The sequence below is a fragment of the Cinclus cinclus genome, chromosome 33 (assembly GCF_963662255.1).
Source record: "Cinclus cinclus chromosome 33, bCinCin1.1, whole genome shotgun sequence".
Classification (NCBI taxonomy): Eukaryota; Metazoa; Chordata; class Aves; order Passeriformes; family Cinclidae; genus Cinclus; species Cinclus cinclus.
The window spans coordinates 2,531,223-2,554,513 of record NC_085078.1 but is presented as its reverse complement, the minus strand read 5'-3'; the positions used below and the strand labels follow the sequence as shown (position 1 = coordinate 2,554,513).

Genomic DNA, 23,291 nt, shown 5'->3' with positions numbered 1-23,291 from the left:
TATTTTTTTTGGGGGGGGGGGGAATGAGTCAGAGCTGGAGAAGGGGTGGCCGTGGTTTTATTGGGGGGCAGTGGGGTTTTTTTTATGGGGGGGGGATAGAGGGGGATCCCCCATCCCTCAGGGACCCCTCCACCAGCAGCTCCAGCCACCGTGTTAGAGTGGGGGGGTCTGGGGGTGCCTATGGAGGAAAAAAGGTTTGGGGGGGGCTCACTGCTGGAACCCCCCTGAGCCCCCTTGGGAGACCCCCCAAACCCACCCTAAAGAACCCTAAAACCATCCCTGGGATGCCCAAGTGCCTCTGGGACTCCCCTAAATTGCCCTCAGACGCCCCCAGGACCCCAAAACCATCCTCAGGTGCTTTGGGGACCCCTCCCCAAATTACCCTCAGGACCCCCAAGTGACCCCAAAACTACCCCCCACAACCTCCCAGTGTCCCTGAGAACCCCAAAAATGCCCTCAGGGACCCCAGGTGTCTCCCAGGACCCCCAAACCATCCTCAGGCATCCCCCATTGCTTCTGAGGACCACCCCCCCGTCAAAATTTGCCCTCAGACCCCTCCAACCCCCCCCCCCCCCCCCAGGGACCCTCAAATTGCCCCCGGATCCCTAAACCTGCCCCTCAGACCCCCCAAGCTCCCCCAGGACACCCCCAAAGCACTCACAGGGATTGGGGGGGCCCCCTTGGGGGGTGGCAGCAGTCGCACCCCCCCACTCTGGGGGTACCCCGGCTCCAGCTCCAGTGTCCAGAGGATTTGGGCACCTCGGGGACCCCCCAGGACCTGCAGGAGTCCCAGCTCTGGCTGCCAGTCCAGGGCAAACCTGGGGGGGGTCACCAGGGTATTGGGGTGAGCCCCCCAATTAACCCCCAGCTCCACCCCAATTAAGCCACAACCCCATTAATTAACCCAACCCCCCCCCCACCCCCAGGGCTGCCCCAAAGACCCCTCCCCAACCTCTCCTACAGCCCCCCCACCAATTAACCTCCCAAATTAACCCCTCCCAATTATCCCCTGACCCTTCACACCTGCCCCAAAGACCCCCCAACCTCCCTCAAAGACCCCCCCCAGCCCCCCTCACCTGTTCCTCAGGTGTGTCACCTCTGCCCAGAGGTTCCAGCCCTCCCAGCAGCGCTGCTGCAGCTCCAGCAGCCCCGGGCCCAGGGGAGGGGGCAGCCCCAGGGGGGGATTCTGGGGGGGGGGGGGAAGAGGGGAGTGGTGAGAACCCAAAACCACCCAGAACCCCCCAGCCACCCCCAGATGAAGTGCAACCTCACAACCTTCCCAAACCCCCAAAAATTTCCACCTCTGCAGCTCTCTAAGTGTTTCCCCAAAACTCCCCCACCCCTCCCAGTGACCCCTCAGCCCCCAATTCCCCCACCCAAACCCCCAATTCTCCCCTAACCCCCCAAAATCTCCCCAAGCCCCTCACCTGCAGTCGGACCCCCCCACTAGGGGTGAGGCACAGGTGAAGGGGGGGCAGGGAATAGGAGGAGCCAGGAGGGGGTCCCAGCTCCAGCTCCAGCTCAGGGGTCCCTGGGGAGGGGGGCAGCACCTGGACCCCCGCCAGGGCCTGGTACAGCTGGCACGAGGCCTCCACCCTGTGGCAAATGATAATCCATGGGTAGGGGGGCACACGACCACCCCCCAAAAAATGTGGGGACATTCAGGGAACTCGCCCCCCCGCCCCTCTCTTGACACTGTCCCCAAAATCGCAGGAGCCTCACCTGGACTCCCACTGAGTCTCCCTGGCCATACCCCTGCCCTGGAAGTTCCCCTGAACTTCTGGGTCTCTCTCAGGACCCCTGGACCCCCACCCCAAATCCCAGGGACCCCTGGACCCCACACCTGACCCTCCTCACCTGTGACCCCCTCCCCTGTCCCCTCACCTGGCCGCTGTCTCCCGTAGTCCCTGCAGCACCTCCTGTCGGTGGAGCCGCTGCAGGCGCCGCTCCTGAACCCGCTGGAGCAGCTGGGGGGAGGGGGAAGAACGAGACCCCAAAATGGGGGCAGAAAGACCGCAAATTTTGGGTGAAAAAAGACCCCAAACTGGGGGGATCCCAACGTGGAGAGAAGGAGCTCAGACCCGAAATGGCAGGGAACCCTCAAATGGACCCCCACCGTGGGGAGGGGCACCCCAAGGTGAGGGGGATCCAGCAGGGGCACCCACAGGGCAAGGGGACACCAAAGGGTGTGCCCCCAGTCTCACCTGGTCTCGTCTCTCTGTGGCCTTGCGCACCTTCACCTTCAGCTCTTCTTGCTGGGGGAGAGACAGCACCCATGGGAGCCCCCAGACCCACACTGTGCCCCCAGCACCCCCAGGACCCACACGGACCACCCAGCACCAACGCTGACCCCCCCAGCACCCCTGGGACACCCCAGGACCCACAGGACACCCCGCCACCCCCACTGTGCCCCCAGCCCCCCACCCCCGGGACCCCCGTACCTGTTGCAGCCGTGTCCCCAGGGCCGTCCTCCCGCGCTGCAGCAGCTGCTGGCCCCGGTGCAGCTGGGCCAGGGCGGGGGGCACGGCCTCCCCCAGGACCCCCAGGGTCTCCCCGTACTTCACCTTCAGCTCCCGCCAGCGCTGCCGCGCCTGCGCCGCCGCCTCACCTGGGGGGAGCCCCACGTCAGCCCCCCAAAACGAGGGGCACCCCAAAAGGGACCAGGGAATCATCAATCCCTCCCAAAGGGAAACCAGGAACTCCCAAACTGGACCCAGGAATACCTAAAGGGGACTCAGATGTATTGGATTCCCCAAATACCCCATCAGCTCCATCCCCAAAGAGACCCAGGAACCCACAAAGGGGTCCCAGGAACCCCCCATACTGGACCCAGGAACCCCCAAACCCCTGCCCCAAACCAGACCTAGGGACAACCCCAAATAGACACAGGAGCATCAAGGGGTTCAAGGGTCAGCCCAGGGGTTTAGGAGGTGAGAGGATTTCAGGGTTCGTTTTGAGGGTCAGGGGGTTTTGGGGTTCATTTTGGGAGGTAGGGGGTTTTGGGGGGCTCACGCAGGTTGGTGGGGGCCAGGGGCAGCCCCGGGTTCTCGATGACCCCCAGGAGCAGCTTCAGCACCCGGAGCTGGGACAGGAGCAGCTTCTGCTTCCGACGGGTATCCTGCGGGAAAGGTTTGGGGTGTCAGGGGGAGATCTGGGGTGCCTAGGGTTTCTGGGGAGGTCACAGAGCAGGTGTTAGAGGTGTGGGGGAAAAAAGGGTGTGAAGGTGAGAACTGGGGGAGAAAGGAGGGGGCTTTTTTTGAGGAAAATATGGGGCCAGAGAAGATGACAAAACAGGGCAGTCAGGAAGGTTTAGGAGATAAATATGAAAGTCACTAAAAGAATTAAGGCCAGACAGGGAGGCTGTGAGAAATTTGGGGGGGGGGGGTCAGAAGTAATTTTAGGGGGGAGGTGAGAGAGTTGGGGGGCAAATGGAAAGAGCAAGGACAGCTATGGGGAACACGCGGGTGCTGCAGAAGTCTATTTTGAAGTGCTGTGGGGCAGATTTCGCGACTCACCATTTGATGCTCCACCAGGACCAGGGTGGCGACATCACTCTCCTCCTCCTCCAAGGCCAGGGCGGCCTCAAGCGCTGCCAGCGCCCTGGGGACACGCGTGGGGACACGGGTGGGGATGGGGGGACACCCTCCAGACACCTCCATGAACGAGGAGATCCCCCCCGATACCCCACAGTGACACGAGTGGGGACACGGAGACAGGCAGGGAAGAACCCATAAGGACGCGACACCCTCCCCAAGAACCGGGGACCCCCATTGGGATGAGGAGACCCCTTTGAGGACCCTCCCTCCCCGGAGTCCTGAGGGCACGGAGACACCGCAGCTCTCCGTATGGGGCTGAGCGTCACTCAGGACCCAGAGAAGCCGCCAGGGTCGCCGTAGGATCGTGGGGGCCCTCCCGGTCCAAGATGGCGGCCGGGCAGCCCTCAGGGGTCCCCTCTGGGTGGGGGGAGGTCTCTCACCCCCCGGCGCGCTCCAGCCGCGCCGCCATCGCCACCGCGTCTTCCCGCTCTCCCGCCTCGCCCCGCCCACCCGAGCTGCGGTGACCAATCAACGCCGGCGCCCACCTTTTTTTTTTTTTTTTTTTTTTAGTCTAGCTGACCAATCGCCGCTCGCCCGCCAACCAATCACCGCGTTAGCAGGGAGAAGGGCGTTAACCCATGTGGAATGGCAGCCAATCACAACGCGCGGTGAGGAGGCCACACCTCCCGCCGTTATGGAGCCTTCAGCGGGGCCGAGCGGGGAGCGCTGGGAGGGACTGGGTTATACTGGGAGGGAGCTTTGGGTTCGCACGGGGGGCTCAGGGCTCTCTAAATGGCCTCTCTCTTCAATAATCACACGACGTCTCTTCCCACACCCCCATGGGGGGAGGGGCCTTTATTTCCCCCCCCCCCCCCAGTTTGGGGAGCAGGGTGGGGGAGGGGTGTCCCCCAAGCTGGGGGGGATACACAGGACACCCCTCCCCCCATCATGGCCGCCGCCGCCGCTGCACCACGGTCCAGCCGTCCGAGGGGGGTGGGGGTGACCCGCACTCCATCGCCTGGAGGGGTGGGTGACGATAATGACGTCATCACTGTGATGTCATCAGTGTCACATACACCCCCTTGGTGACATCATCAGTGTCCCTCCCCTTCCCTCATACGGGCCCACTCCCTAAATTTGGTGACACCATCACTGCCCCACCCCTACCCCAGCTTCCCCATCTCCCCTATTTGATGACATCATCAGGATTGAATGACATCATCAGGAATGATGACATCACCCCCTAGTCCCCCCTCATTTGGGGGTCCTGGGGAGTTACCACCCCTTCCCCAATTTAATGACATCATCAGTATTCCCCCAGGGTTACACCCCACGATGTCATCACCACATCCCCACCCCCTCTGATGACATCATCAGCACCCTCCCAATCTGACAGCCCCCCAAACAATGACAGCTCCCATGATGTCATCCCAGTGACATCAACCCCTCACCTCCTCCTCTTCCTCCTTGCCGCTCTCCTCCTCCTCCTCTTCCTCCTGCCCCCCTGGCTCTGGGGGGCTGCGGGGGGCTGCGGGGGGGGTCCCAGGGGGGCTGTGGGGGTCTCCCCCCGGGCGGGCGCTGGCCAGGGCGGCGGCCAGGGCGGGGCCACGGCGAGCCAGAGCCCCCAGGGCCGCCCCCACACCCCCCACATCCCCACCCCGTGCCCGGGCAAAAAGTGTCACCAGCTCACGGCTCACCTGCACGGGGGGACATCAAGATGGACTGGGAGGTGACTGGGATGTACTGGGATGGATCTTACAGGTGCTGAGGGGTGATGTGTGGGGTTGGGATGTACTGGGAGGAAGCAATAGAGCACTGGGATGGGTCTGGGGGGTGATGTGTGGCACTGGGATGGGCCTGGGATGAAGTTAAAAGATCACTGGGACATATTGGGATGGGTCTGGGGGATGCTGAGGGGTGATGTGTGGGACTGGGATGTACTGGGAGGAGTGAAAGAGTACTGACAACAGACTGGTCCATACTGGGAGGTACTGGGAGCACTGAGGGATGGTGGTAAGAGCCTGAGGATGAAATGGGATGAACTGGGAGTGACTGGGGGCTGCTGCTGGGAACATCCTTGTCCATACTGGTTTATACTGGGAGCTACTGGAAGCACCTGGGAAGGAACCAAGCGTACCAGGAGGAGACAAAGGCCACTAGAAGATGCTGAGAGGAGCCTGAGGACAAACTGGGCCGTACAGGGAGTGACTGGGGGAGGTTGGCCAGCTGCTGGGAGCACACTGGTCCATACTGGGAGCCCACCTGCTGCAGGCTGCCATCCTCCACCACCGTGTCGAACTCGTTGTCCATCACCTCGGCCAAGAAATCCTCCACCTCCTCCTGCTCCAGGTCAGCTGGGGGAGGGAAGGGGATGGAGGGGGGGGGGGATGTCACCCCTGCCCCTCCCCCTTCCCGGACCCTCCCTTCCCCCGGGGTGGGGGGAGGGGCAGCACGCACCGTTCTGGGTGAAGAAGTCGAGCAGCGCCGAGCTGAGCCACGCGGCCTTTTCGGCACCCTGCGGCCCCCCGAAACCCTGCGCCACGGCCAGCTGTGGGGACACCCCGGGGGGGGACATGGGGACACCCCGCGCTGTCCCCAAATGCCCCCCAGAGCTCCCTCACGCTGCCCCCCACTCATCTGCAGCGGCGCCCACCTCCCCAGCACAGCTCGCCGCTGTCCCCAGTACCATCCCAAGGTGTCCCGAGGTGTCCTCCTCACCTGCAGCGCCGCCCACCCCCCCAGCACTGCCCGCACCCCCTCCGCGAACAGTGCCCGCGCCTCCAGCCCGGGGGTCGCCATGCCGGCGCTGCGCAGACCGCGGGGTCGAGCGCCGAACCCGCGAGCGAAAGGCACCGAGCGCTCCCGAGTCATCGATGGACAGGAGGGGGCGTGGCGAGGGGCGTGACTGAGGGGCGTGGCCTCAGCCGGAGGGGGAACTGGACTACAGCTCCCGGCAGCCCCCGCGCGGCGGTGGTCACGTGACGGGTGAGGGAGGGGGCGTGAGGGTCACGGGGGGGGCTATGGGAGATTTGGGGTACAGGGGGGATATGGGGGATATGGGGTACAGGGGGGATATGGGGTACAGGGGGATTATGGGGTACGGGGGGATATGGGGGATATGGGGTACAGGGGGGATATGGGGGATATGGGGCACAGGGGGTTATGGGGGCACAGGGGGATATGGGAGATATGGGGCACAGGGATATGGGGGCACAGGTAACTGTGGGGGATCTGGGGCACAGGGGGATATGTGCTTACAGGGGGGATATGGGGCACAGAGGGCTGCGGGACAGACGGGGGATATGGGGCACAGGATGGATATGGGGGCACAGGAGGGATATGGGGCACAGGATGGATATGGGGGCACAGGAGGGATAGGGAGGATATGGGGCACAGGGGGGATCCGGGGGATATTGGGTACAGGGTGAATATGGGGATACAGGTGGCCGTGGGGGATATGGGGCACTATAGGGGGTGGAGGGCACACAGGGGCTGGAGGGAGGTGGTTAAGCTCTAGGGGATCTATAGGGGCTATAGGGGCTGGGGGGCTCTATGGGGTATGGGCGGAGCTACAGGGGCTGGGGGGCTCTGTGGGGTATAAGGGGGCTATAGGGGCTGGGGGGCTCTATGGGGTATGGGGCAGGTTTAGGGGCTGGAGTGGCTCTATAGGATATAGGGGGCGGGGGGGGCTATAGGGGGCACAGAGGAACTGGAGGAGAGGGGCACTATAGGGGCTGTGCTATGGTGGTCCAGGGGGACTATAGGGCCAGAACTGGGCACAGCCCGCCCCTATAGGATACATAGGGGGCCCCACAGCGGGGTCTGAGATACCTGTGGCATCCTTGGGGTGTGTGTACCTATAGCAGCCGGGGGGGGGGGGGGGGGGCGAGGGTACCTCCAGCATCCTTGGGGGAGGGCGTACCTGTAGCATCCTTTTTTTTGGGGGGGGGGGGGCTGCCCCCGGAAGTCCTTCCTCCGCAGGAAGAGCAGCCGCTGTGCGGGGGGGGGGGGCCGGGGGGATGCTTCCACCCCCCCCCAGATTTCGGGGACCCCCCCAATTAACCCCGCTGCCCTTATTGATTATCTCCTCCTCTGCCCCCTCCCCCGATTACCCCCCCACCCCACCGAAGTCTCTTTGTCTCCCCGGCAGGTTCCCCCCCGCGGGGGAGGGGGTGACGCGGCCACCACCGGTGACACCCGAGGGGGGGGGACACCCCTAAAATCGAGGTGACCCCCCCCCCCCCCAGACCCTCTAAACCACCCCGGCACACGCGCCCCCCACCCCCCCACCCATCCATAGGTGCAGCTGCGGCTGGGGAGGGGGCGACGGGGGTGGGGGGTGGTCACCCGCTAAAATTTTCGGGTTGTGGTATTGGGTGGGGGGGTTGGGAACAACCATGGCCGCTGACTTGGGGGACCCCAAAACTCCCGCGTCCCCTCCCGCTCCCCCAAAACGCTTCTTCCGAAAGAGCGTGGAGGTGCTGGAGGAGGAGGAGCGGGGCGAGCGCGGCGGCGACCCCGGCCCGAGGGGCGACCCCCGGGTGGGCGGGGGCGAGGAAGGCGAGGAGGAGGCGGAGATGAAGGCCGTGGCCACCTCGCCCGGTGGCCGCTTCCTCAAATTCGACATCGAGCTGGGGCGAGGCGCCTTCAAGACGGTGTTCAAAGGTTTTGACACCGACACCTGGGTGGAGGTGGCCTGGTGTGAGCTGCAGGTGAGCCCCGAGCCGGGGGGGGGCGGGGGGGTGAGTTTTGGGGAGGCTGGGGCGGGGGTGTTCGTGAATTTTGGGGTGGGTGGTGAAATTTGGATTCTTTAGGGCCGTCGGATGGGGAGGAATGTGGTGGGAGCTGGGTTGGGTTTTCTTGGGGCTCTTCTGAAGATGGGGACACCCCGAAATTTGTCATGAACCCCTTGATTGGTCTCTCAAGTTGGTTTTGAACTTCTTGCAGAGCTCCTCAAACTCAGCTTGAGGCTTTTCCGATATCAATGATCCCCAAAATCCTCCCTTGGATCTCACAGTTGGTCCTTTGAGCACACCTTGAAGCTCTCCCAAACTCAGACACCCCCAAAATTCATCATGAGCCCCTTGACTGGCCCCCCAAATTGATGCTGAAGCCCTTCCAAAGTTGTGATTGGACCCTCAAACTCATCTTGAGGTTTTTCTGATATCAACAATCCCCCAAATCCACCCATGAACCTTTCAGCTCACCTTGAGACCCTCCCAAAGATGGGGGACACCCCAAAATTCATCCTGAACTCCCTGCCTGGCCCCTCAAATTGAGACCCCAAATTCAGCACGATCTCCACGGTTGACCCCTGTCCCACCTCTGCACCCACAGCCCCCCCAAATCCCATCATTTCCCCCAAACTTTGTCCCCCAAAGTTACCCCTGAAATTGGGGGTGAGGACGATGACCCTGGAGTTGGGGGATGATGATGATGATGATGATGATGATGATGATACTGGGGTTTGGGAGTTGCAGTGGTGGTCCTGGGATGAGGGTGAGGATGGTGGTGACCCTGGGGTTTGAGGATGATGATGGTGATGATGACAATGACTCTGGAATTTAGAAGTAATGATGATGATGCTGCTGATGATGCTGTTAATGACCCTGAGGTTTAGGGATGATGATGATGATGATGATGATGATGATGATGATACTGGGGTTGGGGGATGATGATGATGATGATGATCCTGGGATTGGAGAATGATGATGACAATGAAGATGACAATGATGATTGTGACAATGACGATGATCCTGGGATTGGAGAATGATGATGGCGATGATGATGATGACGATGACAATCCCACGGCTGCTAGCTCTGACCCCTCAATGCGGAGCTAACGCCGCTGCCGGATTTTGGGGCGTGTCTGTGTCCCCCAGGACCGCAAGCTGACCAAGGCGGAGCAGCAGCGCTTCAAGGAGGAGGCCGAGATGCTCAAGGGGCTGCAGCACCCCAACATCGTCCGCTTCTACGACTCCTGGGAGTCCTCGCTCCGCGGCAAGAAGTGCATCGTCCTCGTCACCGAGCTCATGACCTCGGGCACCCTCAAAACGTGAGCTGGGGGCACGGGGGGACGGCGGGGGAGGGGTCAGTGCGTGGCTGATGGGACCCCACAGGTACCTGAAGAGGTTCAAGGTGATGAAGCCGAAGGTGCTGCGGAGCTGGTGCCGGCAGATCCTGAAGGGGCTGCAGTTCCTGCACACGCGGACGCCGCCCATCATCCACCGCGACCTCAAGTGCGACAACATCTTCATCACCGGCCCCACCGGCTCCGTCAAGATCGGCGACCTGGGGCTGGCCACGCTCATGCGCACGTCCTTCGCCAAGAGCGTCATCGGTGAGCGCCGCGGGGACCTCGGGGACACCCCAAGAGCCCCCCCCGACCGCCCTCCACCTCCCACCCCGCAGGGACCCCCGAGTTCATGGCCCCCGAGATGTATGAGGAGCGCTACGATGAGTCCGTGGACGTCTACGCCTTCGGGATGTGCATGCTGGAGATGGGCACATCCGAGTACCCCTACTCCGAGTGCCAGAACGCCGCCCAGATCTACCGCAAAGTCACCAGCGTGGGTGTCCCAGCGACCCCCGGGACCCCCCCAAACTTCCTCAGAGCCCCCGCGAGTCACCGCGTTCCCCCCACAGGGCATCAAGCCGGCGAGTTTCCACAAGGTGACGGACCCCGAGGTGAAGGAGATCATCGAAGGCTGCATCCGGCAGAACAAGGCTGAGAGGTGGGGTTGGGGTGGTGGTCTGGGATCCCCCCACCAGCACCCTGCAGCCCCCCAGGACTGACCACACTGACCACACCACCCAGGTTGTCCATCCGGGACCTGCTGGACCACGCGTTCTTCGCCGAGGACACGGGGCTGCGCGTGGAGCTGGCCGAGGACGACGCGGGGCTGGACCCGGCGCTGGCGCTGCGCCTCTGGGTGGAGGACCCCAAAAAACTCAAGGGGAAACACAAAGACAACGAGGCCATTGAGTTCAGCTTCAACCTGGAGGCTGATGTCCCCGAGGAGGTGGCCTATGAGATGGTGAGGGGGTGACCCCAAAACCCCCTCAGGGTTGGTCTCTAATTGGTGTCGATTCTCCCCAAACACAATGAATCTCCAAAACTATGAGTGAAGCTTGTCTTGAACATCCCCAAAGACAGTGACACCCCAAAATCCACCCAGGAATCCAACAGCTGGTCCCTCCAACTCTTCTTGAGCCACTTCCAGAACAAGAGTCACCAAAAATTCATCTGTCAACCTCACCTTGCACCTCTCCCAAAACTGACACCCCAGAATTCCTCCTTTAACCTCACCTGGAACCTCTCCCACAAAATTCATCCTTCAACCTCACCTTGAACCTTTCCCAAAACTGACACCCCAAAATTCCTCCTTTAACCTCACCTGAAACCTCTCCCCCAAAATTCATCCTTCAACCTCACCTTGAACCTTTCCCAAAACTGACACCCCAAAATTCCTCCTTTAACCTCACCTGGAACCTCTCCCCCAAAATTCATCCTTCAACCTCACCTTGAACCTTTCCCAAAACTGACACCCCAAAATTCCTCCTTTAACCTCACCTGGAACCTCTCCCACAAAATTCATCCTTCAACCTCACCTTGAACCTTTCCCAAAACTGACACCCCAGAATTCCTCCTTTAACCTCACCTGGAACCTCTCCCCCAAAACTGATCCCTAAAACTCACTTTGAACTTCTCCCAAAATGACACCCCAAAATTCCCCTTGGAACTGGCCCTTGGTGCCCCCCCAGACACCCCAAATTTCCCCTGGGACCCCCTGGAACTGACCCTGAGCCTCCCTGGACACCCCAAATTCCCCCGCTCAGGTGAAATCCGGGTTCTTCCACGAGAGCGACTCCAAGGCCGTGGCCAAATCCATCCGGGACCGGCTGGCACTGGTGAGGAAGACGAGGGAGAAGAAGCAGGCGGAGAGCCGGGGGGGCCCCGAGGGCCGGGGGGGCCCCGAGAGCGAGGACACCGAGGTGGATCAGCACGTGAGGCAGCAGCTGCTGCGGGAGCAGCCCCCGCTCGGCCCTGGTGAGACCCCAAAACTGTCCCTGGACGCCCAAAAATTTTCCCCGAAACTGTCCTCTAAACTGTCCCCAAACCCTCAAAACTGCCTCCCAAAATTGCCCCTGGACACCCAAAACTGCCCCCCAAAACTGCCCTAGGATGCCTAAAACTGCCCCATGAAAGTGTCATCTAAAACTGTCCCCAACCCCTCAAAACTGTCCCCCAAAACTGTCCCTGGACACCCAAAACTATGCCCTAAAACTGTCCCCAGCCCCTCAAAACTGCCCCCAGACTCCCAAAACTGTCCCCAGCCTCTCAAAACTGTTCCCAGTGCCCCCCAAAAACTGCCCCCAGGCCCCCAAAACTGCCCCATCTGCACTGGTGTGATTTCCTGAGCTGCCCCCGGCCACCCAAAACTGCCCCCAGCATCCCCAAAAGTGCCCCCCTTGTCCCCCAGACTGCCCTCAACACCCAAAAGTGCCCCCCTGCCCCCTGGCAGTGACCCCCCACCCCCTTGCTCCCCACAGCTGAGGGGCTCCTGGACAGTGTCCCCCCCGCAGATGTCCCCGGTCCCTGCGGTGTCACCGGTGCACCTGAGCAGCTCTGGGGGTACCCACAGGGACCCCAGGACGGGGTGTCCCCTCCTGTGCCACCACCAGTAAGTCTCTGTCACACTGGGGGGGTCCTGGGGGGGGTTCCAGACCCCCCCTGGCACTGCCCCGTGTCCTGCAGGTGACCCAGGGGACCGAGGGGACAGCAGAGGATGGCATTGGAGGAGCCACCACGGAGCCACCTGGGCCTGAGGGGGACCTCTGTGGCTGTGGAGGGGGGTCGGTGACAGTGGGGACACAGCCACAGGTGGCACCGGGGGCACCGGGGCCAGGGATGGCACCGAGAGCGGCAGCAGGGATGGCACTGCCAGCTGCGGGGGTGACAGCGGCTCCTGGAGTGCCACCAATGCAGGGGGTGCCACCTTCAACTGGGGTGCCACCGGCCTCGGGGGGGACACCAGCTCTGGGGGTGCCACCAACTCTAGGGGTGCCACCAACTCTAGGGGTGCCATCTCCAGCCGGAATGCCACCAGCTCCAGGGATGCCAGCAGCTCTGGGGGTGCCACCAGCTCTGGGAGTGACACCAGCCCAGGGGATGCCACCAGCTCTAGGGGTGCCACCAACTCTAGGGGTGCCACCTCCAGCTGGAATGCCACCAGCTCCGGGAGTGACACCAGCCCAGGGGATGCCACCAGCTCTAGGGGTGCCATCAGCCCAAGGGATGGCACCTGGTCCAGGAGTGCCACCCCCAGCTGGGATGCCACCACAGTTGGTGCCCATGGTGCAGCTGCAGCCAGGGCCTGGAATGGCACTGACAGCCCCCGGGATGCCACCAGGTCCAGGAATGCCACCAGCCCAGGGGATGCCACCACAGCCAGTCCCCACCATGCGGCCGCAGCTGATGCCAGGGATGTCACCAGCTGCAGGGATGTCACCAGTGGTGGGGATGTCACCAGCTCTGGGGGTACCACCACTGTCCATGATGCCACCAGCCATGGGGATGTCATCGGCCCCCGAGATGCCACCTCCATCCATGATGCCACCAGCCATGGGGATGTCACCGGCCCCAGAGATGCCACCTCCATCCATGATGCCACCAGCCCAAGGGATGCCACCTCCATCTGTAATGCCACCAGTCATGGGCGTGTCACCAGCCCCAGGAGTGACACCAGCCCCAGAGATGCCACCTCCATCCATGATGCCACCAGCCCAAGGGATGCCACCACCATCCATGCTGCCACCAGCCATGGAGATGCCACCAGCCCCAGGGGTGTCATCAGCCCCAGAGATGCCACCTCCATCTGTGATGCCACCAGCCATGGGGATGCCACCAGTCCCAGGGGTGTCACCAGCTCCAGAGATGCCACCACCATCCCCAATGCCACAACCCCCGATGCTGCCTGGCCCTGAAGACCCCTCGGTGCCCGCCGAGGCCACTTCCCTGCTGCGTGTCCCCGATGTCCCCGAGGTGCCAGGGCCGCGTGCCCGGCAGCGCCGCGCCTCGTGCCAGCGCTCTGCCCGCTTCCAGCTCACCGTGCTGCAGGTCAGGGCAGGGGCTGGGGGCCGGGGGAGCCATATGGGGACATCCCTGCACTGTCACAGAGTGTCACCACCCCCCCAGGTGTCCTCAGCTGGGGACAACACGGTGGAGTGCCAGCTGGAGACCCACGACAGCAAGATGGTCACCTTCAGGTTTGATGCGGATGGCGACGCACCCGAGGACATCGCCTGCTACATGGTGATCCCCGAGCCCTGAGCTGTGTCCCCGTGTCCCCATCCCGTGTCCCCTTCCCCAGCCCATGTCCCTGCGTCCTCTATCTCTGTCCTCGTGTTCCCAACCTCTGTCCCTGTGTTGCCAACCCGTGTCCGTCTCTGATCCAAGTTCCTTGCCTCCAGTTCAAGTCCCCCTCTCTAGTCCCTGTCCCTTTCCCCGATCCATGTCCCCCTCCCCAATCTCTGTCCCCTTCCCTAACCCATATCCCCCCCTCAGTCTGGGTCCCTTCCTCCAATCCGTGTCCCCATGTCCCCAGTCCATGTCCCCCTCCCCAATCTGTGTCCTTGTGTCCCCAACCCACATCCCCTTCCCTGATCCATGCCCCCCCCCCCAATCTGTGTCCTCCCCAAATAATTTCCCTCTCCCCAAAGTGTGTCCCCTTCCCCAACCCATAGCCCCCTCCCCAATCTGTGTCCCCCCTCTCCAGTCTGTGTCCTCCTCAAATCATGTCCCCATTCCCAACCTGTGTCCCTTTCCCCAATCCATGTCCCCCCATCTCTGCACCCTCCCCAACCCGTGTCCCCCCTGCAGGTCGAGGACAATTTTTTGCTGGAGGGGGAGCGGGACAAGTTCGTGGAAGAGCTCAAGGCCATCGTGGCACAGGCACGGGGGCTCCTCGGGACCCCCGCCCCGGACCCCCAGGTGCTCCCCCTGCCCCCTCCTCACCCCCCCCTTTCCCATGCGGATCCCCTCCCCCACTCACCCCCCCCCCAAATGTGTCTCCCCCCAGGTGGGACCCCTGGAGCCGCCAGCGGGTGGTGAGTACTGGGGGAGGGGAGGGGGCTGGGGTCACCTCCCCCACCCGCTGACCCTTCACCCCCCCCACCAGGGGAAGGCCCCCCCCAGTCATCGCCCGTGGGGCGCTGGAGGTTCTGCATCAACCAAACCATCCGGAACCGCGAGGCCACCGGTGTGTCCTCAGGGGCAGGGAAGGGACACGGACCTGCCACCACCCCAGAGCTGGGGGGGTGTCACCCCCCCATCCCTAATGGGGTGTCGCCCCCGCTCTGTCCCTGACTGGGGTGTCACCCTCACACCCCTGACCGGGATGTCACCCCCACATCCCTGACAGGAGTGTCCCCTCCCTGCAGGCCCTGGGGGACCCCCACCCACCCGGAGAGCCCTGGGGACGTCGCAGGGGGGTCCCCAAGGACAGGGGACAAACAAGAGCGGAGCGCCAGAGCAGGATGGGCTGGGGGGGCTGGAGATGGGGGTCCCCAAAGCCCAGGAGCTGGATGTTCCCTGGGGACAGGGGTCGGCTGTCCCCAAACCAGAGGAGTTGGGTGTCCCCCAGGCTTTGGGGACAGCTGTCAGCGCCCCCCAGGAGGTGGCTGAACCCACGGGACCAGAGAGGATCGACCCCAAACCCCAAGATCTGGGGGTTCCCCAAGGCCCGGAGCTGAGCGTCCCCAGCCCTTGGCAGCAGGAGGGACCGGGACACCCGGACGGGGCTGTCCCCAAACCCCTGGAGCTCGATGGCCACCAAGAGTCCCTTGTCCCTGGGGGCGCAGAGCCGGGTGTCCCCCAGGGACAGGGGACAGTCACCGGCCTGTGGGAGCCGGAGGGACCCGGGGAACTGGGGCTGGCTCTGCCCGAGCCCCCAGAGCTGGACGTGTCCCCAGAGCCAGGTGACCCCCAAGGACTGGGGACATTCGTCACTGGACCCCCAGAGCCAGGTGGCCCCCAAGGACTGGGGACATTTGTCACCGGTGCCTGGGGGCAGGAGGGACCCCCGGGAGCAGAGGTGAGTGTCCCCCACCCCAAGAGCTGGACACCCCCGAGCCCCAGGTGTCCTCCAGTCCCCAAGGTCTCAGCGTCCCTCAAGGAGCAGAGGCCACTGTCCCCATCCCCAGAGTTTTGGTGTCCCACAAACCCAAACCCCAAGACCTCGTTGTTCCCCAAAGACCAGGAATTACTGTCCCCAAACTCCCTGTTCCCCAAAACCTGAATCCTTGGTGTCCCTGAACCCAAACCCCAACGCCACAATGACCCCAGAACCCCAGCCTCGAGGCCTTGATGACCCTCAGCTCCATGACCCCGATGACCCTAAACCCAACCCCCCACGCTCCTCATGTCCCTTTAACCTCAAGATGTTTGTGTCCCCCAAACCCAAAATCCCAAGAGCCCCATCACCCCAAACCCCCAACCTCGAGACCCTGATGTCCCCAGAAACCCCAAGACCTTGATGACCCCAGTCCCCAATGTCCCCTCAGCCCCAGGCCCTGGTGTCCCCCAATCCCAAAACCTCAGTGTCTCCAAAGCCTCCACCCCAAGACCCCGCTGACCCTGGTGTTCCCCAGCCGTGCTGACGCCCTGTTCCCATTCCTATTCCTGTTCCCATTCCTGTTTCCATCCCCAATCCTGTCCCCATTCCCACTCCCAATTCCGTTCCTGTTCTCATTCCTAATCCTATATCCCCATCCCATTCCCATATCCCCATTCCCATCCCAATCGCATATCCCCATCCCGTTCCCATATCCCCATTCCCATATCCCCATTCCCATCCCAATCCCAATCTCATATCCCCATCCCATTCCCATATCCCCATTCCCATATCCCCATTCCCATATCCCCATTCCCATATCCCCATTCCCATATCCCCATCCCGTTCCCATATCCCCATTCCCATATCCCCATTCCCATCCCAATCCCAATCTCATATTCCCATCCCATTCCCATATCCCCATTCCCATATCCCCATTCCCATATCCCCATCCCGTTCCCATATCCCCGTTCCCATATCCCCGTTCCCATATCCCCGTTCCCATATCCCCATTCCCATATCCCCATCCCGTTCCCATATCCCCATTCCCATATCCCCATTCCCATCCCAATCCCAATCTCATATTCCCATCCCATTCCCATATCCCCATTCCCATATCCCCATTCCCATATCCCCATCCCATTCCCATATCCCCGTTCCCATATCCCCATCCCGTTCCCATATCCCCGTTCCCATATCCCCGTTCCCATATCCCCATTCCCATATCCCCATTCCCATCCCGTTCCCATATCCCCGTTCCCATATCCCCATTCCCATATCCCCATCCCGTTCCCATATCCCCATTCCCATATCCCCATTCCCATATCCCCATTCCCATATCCCCATCCCATTCCCATATCCCCGTTCCCATATCCCCATCCCGTTCCCATATCCCCATTCCCATATCCCCGTTCCCAATCCCATATTCCTGATCCCATATCCCCATATCCCCACGTCCCCCTATCCCCACATCCCCACATGCCCCTATCCATTCCCCCATTCCCCCATTCCCCCGTTCCCGTTCCTGCAGGCCGTGCCCCCCGCCCGTGCCCCTCCCGGGGTGGTCTCGTTCCCTCTGGGGCTCTGTCCCCGCCTGCGCAGCCCCCGCAAGGGCTGGGGGCGGCGCCTCAAGAGCTGGGCCCGGCGCCTGCGCCCCCCCGCCGGGGGAGGGGACCCCCACACAGGTAAGGGGGGGAGACCCCAAAACCTCTGGGGAACACCACACGCCATCTGTGACCCCCCCATGTACCCCTAAATCCCCCCTGTCCCCCCCATTCACACCCCCCTGACCCACATTTCCATCCCCCCGTCCCCCCATTCACATCCCCCCGTCCCCCCATTCACATCCCCCTGTCTCCCACATTTCCACCCCCCTGTCCCCCCATTCACACCCCCCCCCCCCCGTTTCCCCCCCCCCCCCCCGTGCCCCCCACTGACCCCCCTGTCCCACAGAAGATCCAGAGGAATTCGGAGACCCCCCAAGGCGAGGGCACTGCCAGGTGGGTGTTGGGGACCCCAAAGTACTCCGGGGCCCCCCAACCTGTCCCAGAGATCCCAGAACTACCCCAGAGACCCCCAAATTGTCCCAGGGACCTCCCAAACTGCCCCAAGAGATCCCCAAGCTGACCAGTGACCCCCCCCCAAACCACCCCAAGAGATCCCCAAAACTCCCCGAGACCCCCCAGACTGCCTCAGTGATCCCCAAACTGTCTCAGGTACCCCCCCAAACTGTCCCAGGGACCCCCAAACTGCCCCAAGAGATCCCCAAAGCTGCCTCAGGGACCCCAAATCCCCCCAAGGCCCCCTCCCATCTCCTGTCACCCCTCTCTCCCCATGTCCTTCCCCAGCCACCCCCTGAGACCCCCAACACCGAGGGCGACTTTGGGGGGCCCAGCTCGGGCAGCGAGACCGGGGGGCTGGGGGGACCCCCGCACCCCCCTGGAGCCCCCCTGCTCCCCCCGGGGTCCCCCGAGACCCCCCTGAGCAGCGATGGGGACTCGGAGCCTGAGGACGAGGCGCTGCGGGAGCAGCTTAGACAGCTGCGGGAAAAGTGAGTGAGGGGCTTTTGGGAGGGGGACTGGGGGGTCCTGGAGGGGTTTGGGGGAGATTGGAGGAGTTTTGAGAGGTTTGAGGAGGTTTTGGGGGGTTTGGAGGGGTTTGGGGGCACCCCTGGACCCTCCCCAGGCACATCCAGGAGGAGCTGGAGCTATGGGTGTGGCAGGACTGGGACCCCAAGGGGATTTTGGGGGTCCTGAGGAGGGTTTGGGGGTCTCAAAGAGGTTTGGGGGGGGGGTTGGAGGGGTTTTGGGGGTCCTGAGGAGGTTTTGGAAGGGTTTTGGGTCACCCCCCAGACCCTCCCCAGGCACATCCAGGAGGAGCTGGAGCTGCAGGACTGGCAGTCTGGGGGTGTTTGGGGGTCCCAAGAAGTGTTTGGGGAGGTTTTGGGGGTCTTGGAGAAGTTCTGAGAGACTTGGGGAGGTTTTGGGGGACTCCAGGAGGGTTTTAGGGACCTCCCCCGAACACATCCATGCGCTGCACTGGCAGCTCCTGGAGGGATCTGGGTGAGTTTTGGGGGTCCTGACATGATTTTGGTGGTCCCGGGGAAATTTGGGGAGGTTTAGGGGATCCCGAGGAAGGATTTGGGGACCCCCTGTGACCCCCCCCGGCACATCCAGGAGGTGTCAGGAGCTGCCAGTGCGGGGGGGGGGAGGGGGTTGAGGGTCTTGGGGAGGTTTTGGGAGGATTTGGACGGGTTTGGGGGTCCCTACAAGATTTTGGGGGTCCGGAGGAAATTTGGGGAGGTTTTGGGGGTCCCGGGGAAGGATTTGGGGACACCCTGTGACCCCCCCCAGGCACATCCAGGAGGTTCTGGAGCTGCGGGCACGGCAGGACCGGGAGCTGCGGGAGCTGCACCGGAGGCTCCGAGCCCTCAAAGAGGCCCGGGGGGACCCCCCAAAATGGGGAGGGGGCTGCGGGCCCCACCCCCAGCGCGGTCTTGGGGGATCCCCGCGGCGGCCTCGGGGGGCCCGGGCTCGAGGGAGGGGCCGGGGCGTGGCCCTGACAGGTTTGGGAGGGATGAAGAAGGGATTTTGGGGGGCAAAGAAGGGATTTTGGGGTGTGAAGGGGGGTTTTGGGGTGCAGAGGGGGGTTTTGGGATGCGAAGGAGAGGTTTGGGGTGCGGGGAGGGGCGTTTGGAGTAAAAAGAGATTTTTGGGGTGCAGGGGAAGAGGTTTTGGGGTGAAAAAGGGGATTTTGGGGTGCTAGGAGGGGATTTTGGGGTGCGAAGGGGGAATTTTGGGGTGGGGAGAGGGGGGTTGGGGTCAAAAGAGGAGATTTTTGGGGTGTAGGGGAAGAGGGTTTGGGGTGAAAAAGGGGATTTTGGGGTGCTAAGAGGGGATTTTGGGGTGCAAAGGGGGAATTTTGGGGTGGGGAGAGGGGGGTTGGGGTCAAAAGAGGAGATTTTGGGGTGCAGGGGAAGAGGGTTTGGGGTGAAAAAGGGGATTTTGGGATGCAAGGAGGGGATTTTGGGGTACGAAGGGAAGATTTTGGGGTGCAAAGGGGGGGTTTGGGGTGCAGGGAGGTTTTTGGGGGGGGTCAAAAGATGAGTTTTTGGGGTGCAGGGAGGGGTTTTGGGGGGTGCAGTAGGGCCCTGGGGCCCTCCCCCCTTTTTCAAACTCCCCTCCTCCACCCATAGAGGTCTCAACCCCATCCCCGGGTCCCCCAAAACCCCCGGACCCCCCAAAAAAGGGGCTCTTCACTGACGACCGCTGGTGGACGAGTGGGTCCAGGACACGGCGAGGGCCCAGGTTGGGGGGAGACACTTTTGGGGGGCTGGGGGGAATTTTTTTGGGGATTGGGGGGGATTTTTGGGGGCTGCAGTGGCTCTCTGTCCCCTTTTTGGGGGGGCTGTTGGGATTTTTGGGAGGCTGTGGGGATTTTTTGGGGGGCTGGAGGGATCATTGGGGGGGTCTGGTGGGGCCTGCACCCCGTTTTTGGGGGGCTCGGTTGGCTGGGGAGATCTGGGTGACCTGCACCTCCTTTTTGGGGGGGCTTTTTTGGGGGGCTGGGATTGCTTTTAGGGAGCTGGAGTCCATTTTGGGGGGGCTGAGGGGTGGGGTACTTTTTTGGAAACGCCCGAGGGGATTTGGTGGTGTGGGGGGGGGGGGGGGGGGGGAGTGGAGGACTTGCACCCCCTTTTTTGGGGGTCTTTACCCTATTTTGGGCGACTGGGATGTATTGGGGGGGGGCTGAACTCCCTTTTTTTTGGTGTCTGGGGGTGGGTCTCTACACTCATTTTTTGGGGGTCTTTTGCGGGGGGGTTGGGGATACCCTTCACCTCATTTTTGGGGGGTCTAAGGTGGGGGGGGGGGGGGGAAATACCTGAAACCTGACCTTTCCCCCCCCCCCCCCCCCCCCCCCATTTTTCCATCCCCTCCCCCAGGCCACTTCCTCGTGGGTCTCCACCCTGCGCGGCGCCCGCGGGACCCCCCGAAAATGGGGGGAGCTCCCCCCCCCCAAACCAGCCCTCCGTGGGGGGGGCAGCCCCCTCCCCCCGGGGGCTGAGTGAGGGGGAAGGGTCCTGGGTCGAATTTTGGTCAAAATCCTGGCCAATTTTGGGTCAAAACCCCAATTTTCAACCCTTTATTTCGCCCCAAAGCTCCCTTGTTTCACCCCAAATTTCCAGCCCTTAAATGACCTCGTTTCACCCCCAAAAATTTTTTTTGTTTTTTGGCTTCTGTGGTGTGACCCCCTATTTCTGGCCCCGAAATTGCCTTATTTTACCCTAGAATTCCCCCTTTTTTGCTGCCCCCCCATGGGCTGAACCCAATTTTTGGCCTCAACTCACCCCCAAAATCCCCTTTCTAAGACACCCCATTTCTGGCCCCAAAACCACCTCATTTTGCCCCAAATCCTCCCTTTTTTGGCCCCAAAAATCTCTGTATTTTACCCCAAACCCCCTTTTGTGGGTCATTCCCTGTTTGCAATGTGACCCCACTTTCTGGTGCCCCAAATCCCCTCGTTTCACCCCAAAACTCCCATTTTATGTCCCCTGCCCACCCCAATTTTTTGCCCCAAATCCCTCAGTTTACCCCAAAATCCTCTTTTTGGGCCTTTCCCCCTCTGCATGAGGCGACCCCATTTTTTAGCCCCCAAATCCCCTCATTTCACCCCAAAACTCCCATTTTTTGTGGCCTTTCCCCCCCCCCTCTTTTTCACACCCCCTGAATGTGATGCCACTTTTTGGCCCCAAAATTGCCTTGTTTCACCCCAAAACCCTTTTTTGGGCCTATCTCCCCCTTTTTTAACCCCTCTCACAACATTACCCCACTTTTTGCTCCCCAAAATCGCATCATTTCACCCCAAAAGTCTCTTTTGGGGCCTGCCCTTCCCCCTCAGGATACCACCCCAATTTCTAGCCCCAAAATCTCCAAATTTCACACCAAAAAATCCCTTTTTTGGGAACCTTGTCACTCTTTTTGTCCCCACACAAAGCGACCCCATTTTTTAGCCCCTAATGGCCTCGTTTTGCCCCAAAACACAAACGGTTGAACCCCAACCTCTCATTTATCCCAAAATTCCATTTTTTTCCATCAAAACTCTCCAGACTGCCCAAAACTCCCATTTTTCACCCAAAGCTCCTCACAGGCCTGAAATTCCCTTTCACACGACCACAGCAGAAGGGAGCTGGCTGTCCTGGATTTACTGGTGACCCAGTCCCTCCATACTGGTCTTACTGGTGCAGCAACCCCTCTCCCATTTCTCTACCCCTCCCTTAGCCCATTTTTGGGTCATTTTGTCGTGTTTTTCCGCTCATCTACCTCACCCCTTCACCAAGCCAGCGAGGTTTCGGGGTGAATTCTCGGGTGTTCTGGTTCGAGAGAGTGGGGAAGGCGTTTGGTTTGCGGGGAAATTGTTTAAAAGCGCGAGAAAAAAAAAAAACAAACAAAAAACCCAACTAAAATTTAAGAAATAAAAGCGTGGCTGGTGCGCGCCACTCCCAAAATGGCGGCCGTATCGCCACACTCAAGTTGGTGCCACGCTCAAGATGGCGGCCCCGACACCCCCCAATGGGGCGTTCCGTCCTTCCCAAAATGGCGCCTACGCCCTTCCCAAGATGGCGGCGCGACGCGGACAAAATGGCGCCCGGGCTCCGCCCTCTCCCTCCCCGTTTCCGCGTTTGAATAAAACTTTCCCGGGCAGCCCGGAGCGCGCAGAGGCCGCGGCGGCGGCGGCAGCACCAGGCCCGGGGCAGGCAGCGGCGGTGGCGACCGGGCGGCGGCGGCGGAGCGGCCGCGAGAAGCGCCGGGCCTTGCCGGGGCGGGCTGCGGCCTAGTCGGGAGGTGGCGGTGGGGGGGGCGCAGGCCTCGCGCCGTCCCGCAGGCCTCGGGGTGGTCCTGCTGGCCTTGAGGAGGTGGCGGGGGCTTTTGGGGGATTCTCAAAGCTTTTCGGGACTCTCGCGGGTCTTTGGGGGGGTTTCAGGGACCCCACAGCGCGGGGGGGAGGGGGCGGCCGGGACCCCACGGACGCTGAGAGGGGAACCCGGGCCCTGCGGCCTTTTTTGGGGGTCTCCACACCCTGTAGGGCCCTCTGGGGCGGGTGGGACCCTGTGGGCGCATTTTTGGGGAGCTCCGGGCCCTATATAAACCCTGGGGGGGGGGGTGTCCCGGAGGCCTAGTGACCCTCAAAGGAGTCTCCCAATATCTCTGGATCTCTGTGAGGGAGGGTTTAGGCCCTCATAAATACTTTCGGGGAGCCTAAGTCTCTACAGGCCTTTTTGGAGTACCCCCGGCCCGTATAGATTTCTGAGGGGCTTGTGCCCCCCAATTCCCTTCAGGGGTCTCCGCGGGACGTGTTTTGGGGGGGCTTTGGGGGTGTTTTTCGGGGAGCAGCAGAAGGGGGTTTTTGAGGCTTTTTTGGGGGGGGGGTGTTTCTGAGGGGTGTTTTTTGGGGGGCGTTTTTGAGGTGTATTTTAAGCTGCTTTGGGTTTTTTTTTTTAACTGATTTTAAGGGGTTTTGAGGCTGATTTCGGGAGGGAAGGTTGAGGTTTTTTGAGGCTGTTTTTTGGGGGAGTGGATTTTTGGGGGTCCGGCGGGCGGCACGCGGATGTCCCGGGCCGGGGGGGGGTCGTGGGGGTCCGTAG

General features: G+C 61.9%; 2 protein-coding genes across 2 annotated transcripts; both read right to left on the bottom strand.

The window, feature by feature from the left end:
• Nucleotides 1-63: 63 nt before the first annotated feature.
• Nucleotides 64-4,027, bottom strand: LOC134055694 (uncharacterized). The gene is made up of 10 exons (XM_062512144.1): nucleotides 3,977-4,027; nucleotides 3,516-3,600; nucleotides 3,013-3,118; nucleotides 2,442-2,608; nucleotides 2,205-2,255; nucleotides 1,885-1,967; nucleotides 1,428-1,596; nucleotides 1,077-1,186; nucleotides 662-818; nucleotides 64-178 (listed from the first exon to the last, which is right to left on the bottom strand). Exons 1-10 carry the CDS (start codon nucleotides 4,003-4,005, stop codon nucleotides 83-85), a joined length of 1,053 nt encoding a protein of 350 aa, XP_062368128.1. The 5' UTR covers nucleotides 4,006-4,027; the 3' UTR covers nucleotides 64-82.
• Nucleotides 4,028-4,482: 455 nt separating this feature from the next.
• On the bottom strand, nucleotides 4,483-6,407 carry TSR2 (TSR2 ribosome maturation factor). The gene is made up of 5 exons (XM_062512008.1): nucleotides 6,255-6,407; nucleotides 5,994-6,084; nucleotides 5,799-5,890; nucleotides 5,066-5,233; nucleotides 4,483-4,554 (listed from the first exon to the last, which is right to left on the bottom strand). The coding sequence occupies exons 1-5, from the start codon at nucleotides 6,405-6,407 to the stop codon at nucleotides 4,483-4,485; spliced, it is 576 nt and encodes a 191-aa protein (XP_062367992.1).
• Nucleotides 6,408-23,291: the final 16,884 nt, after the last annotated feature.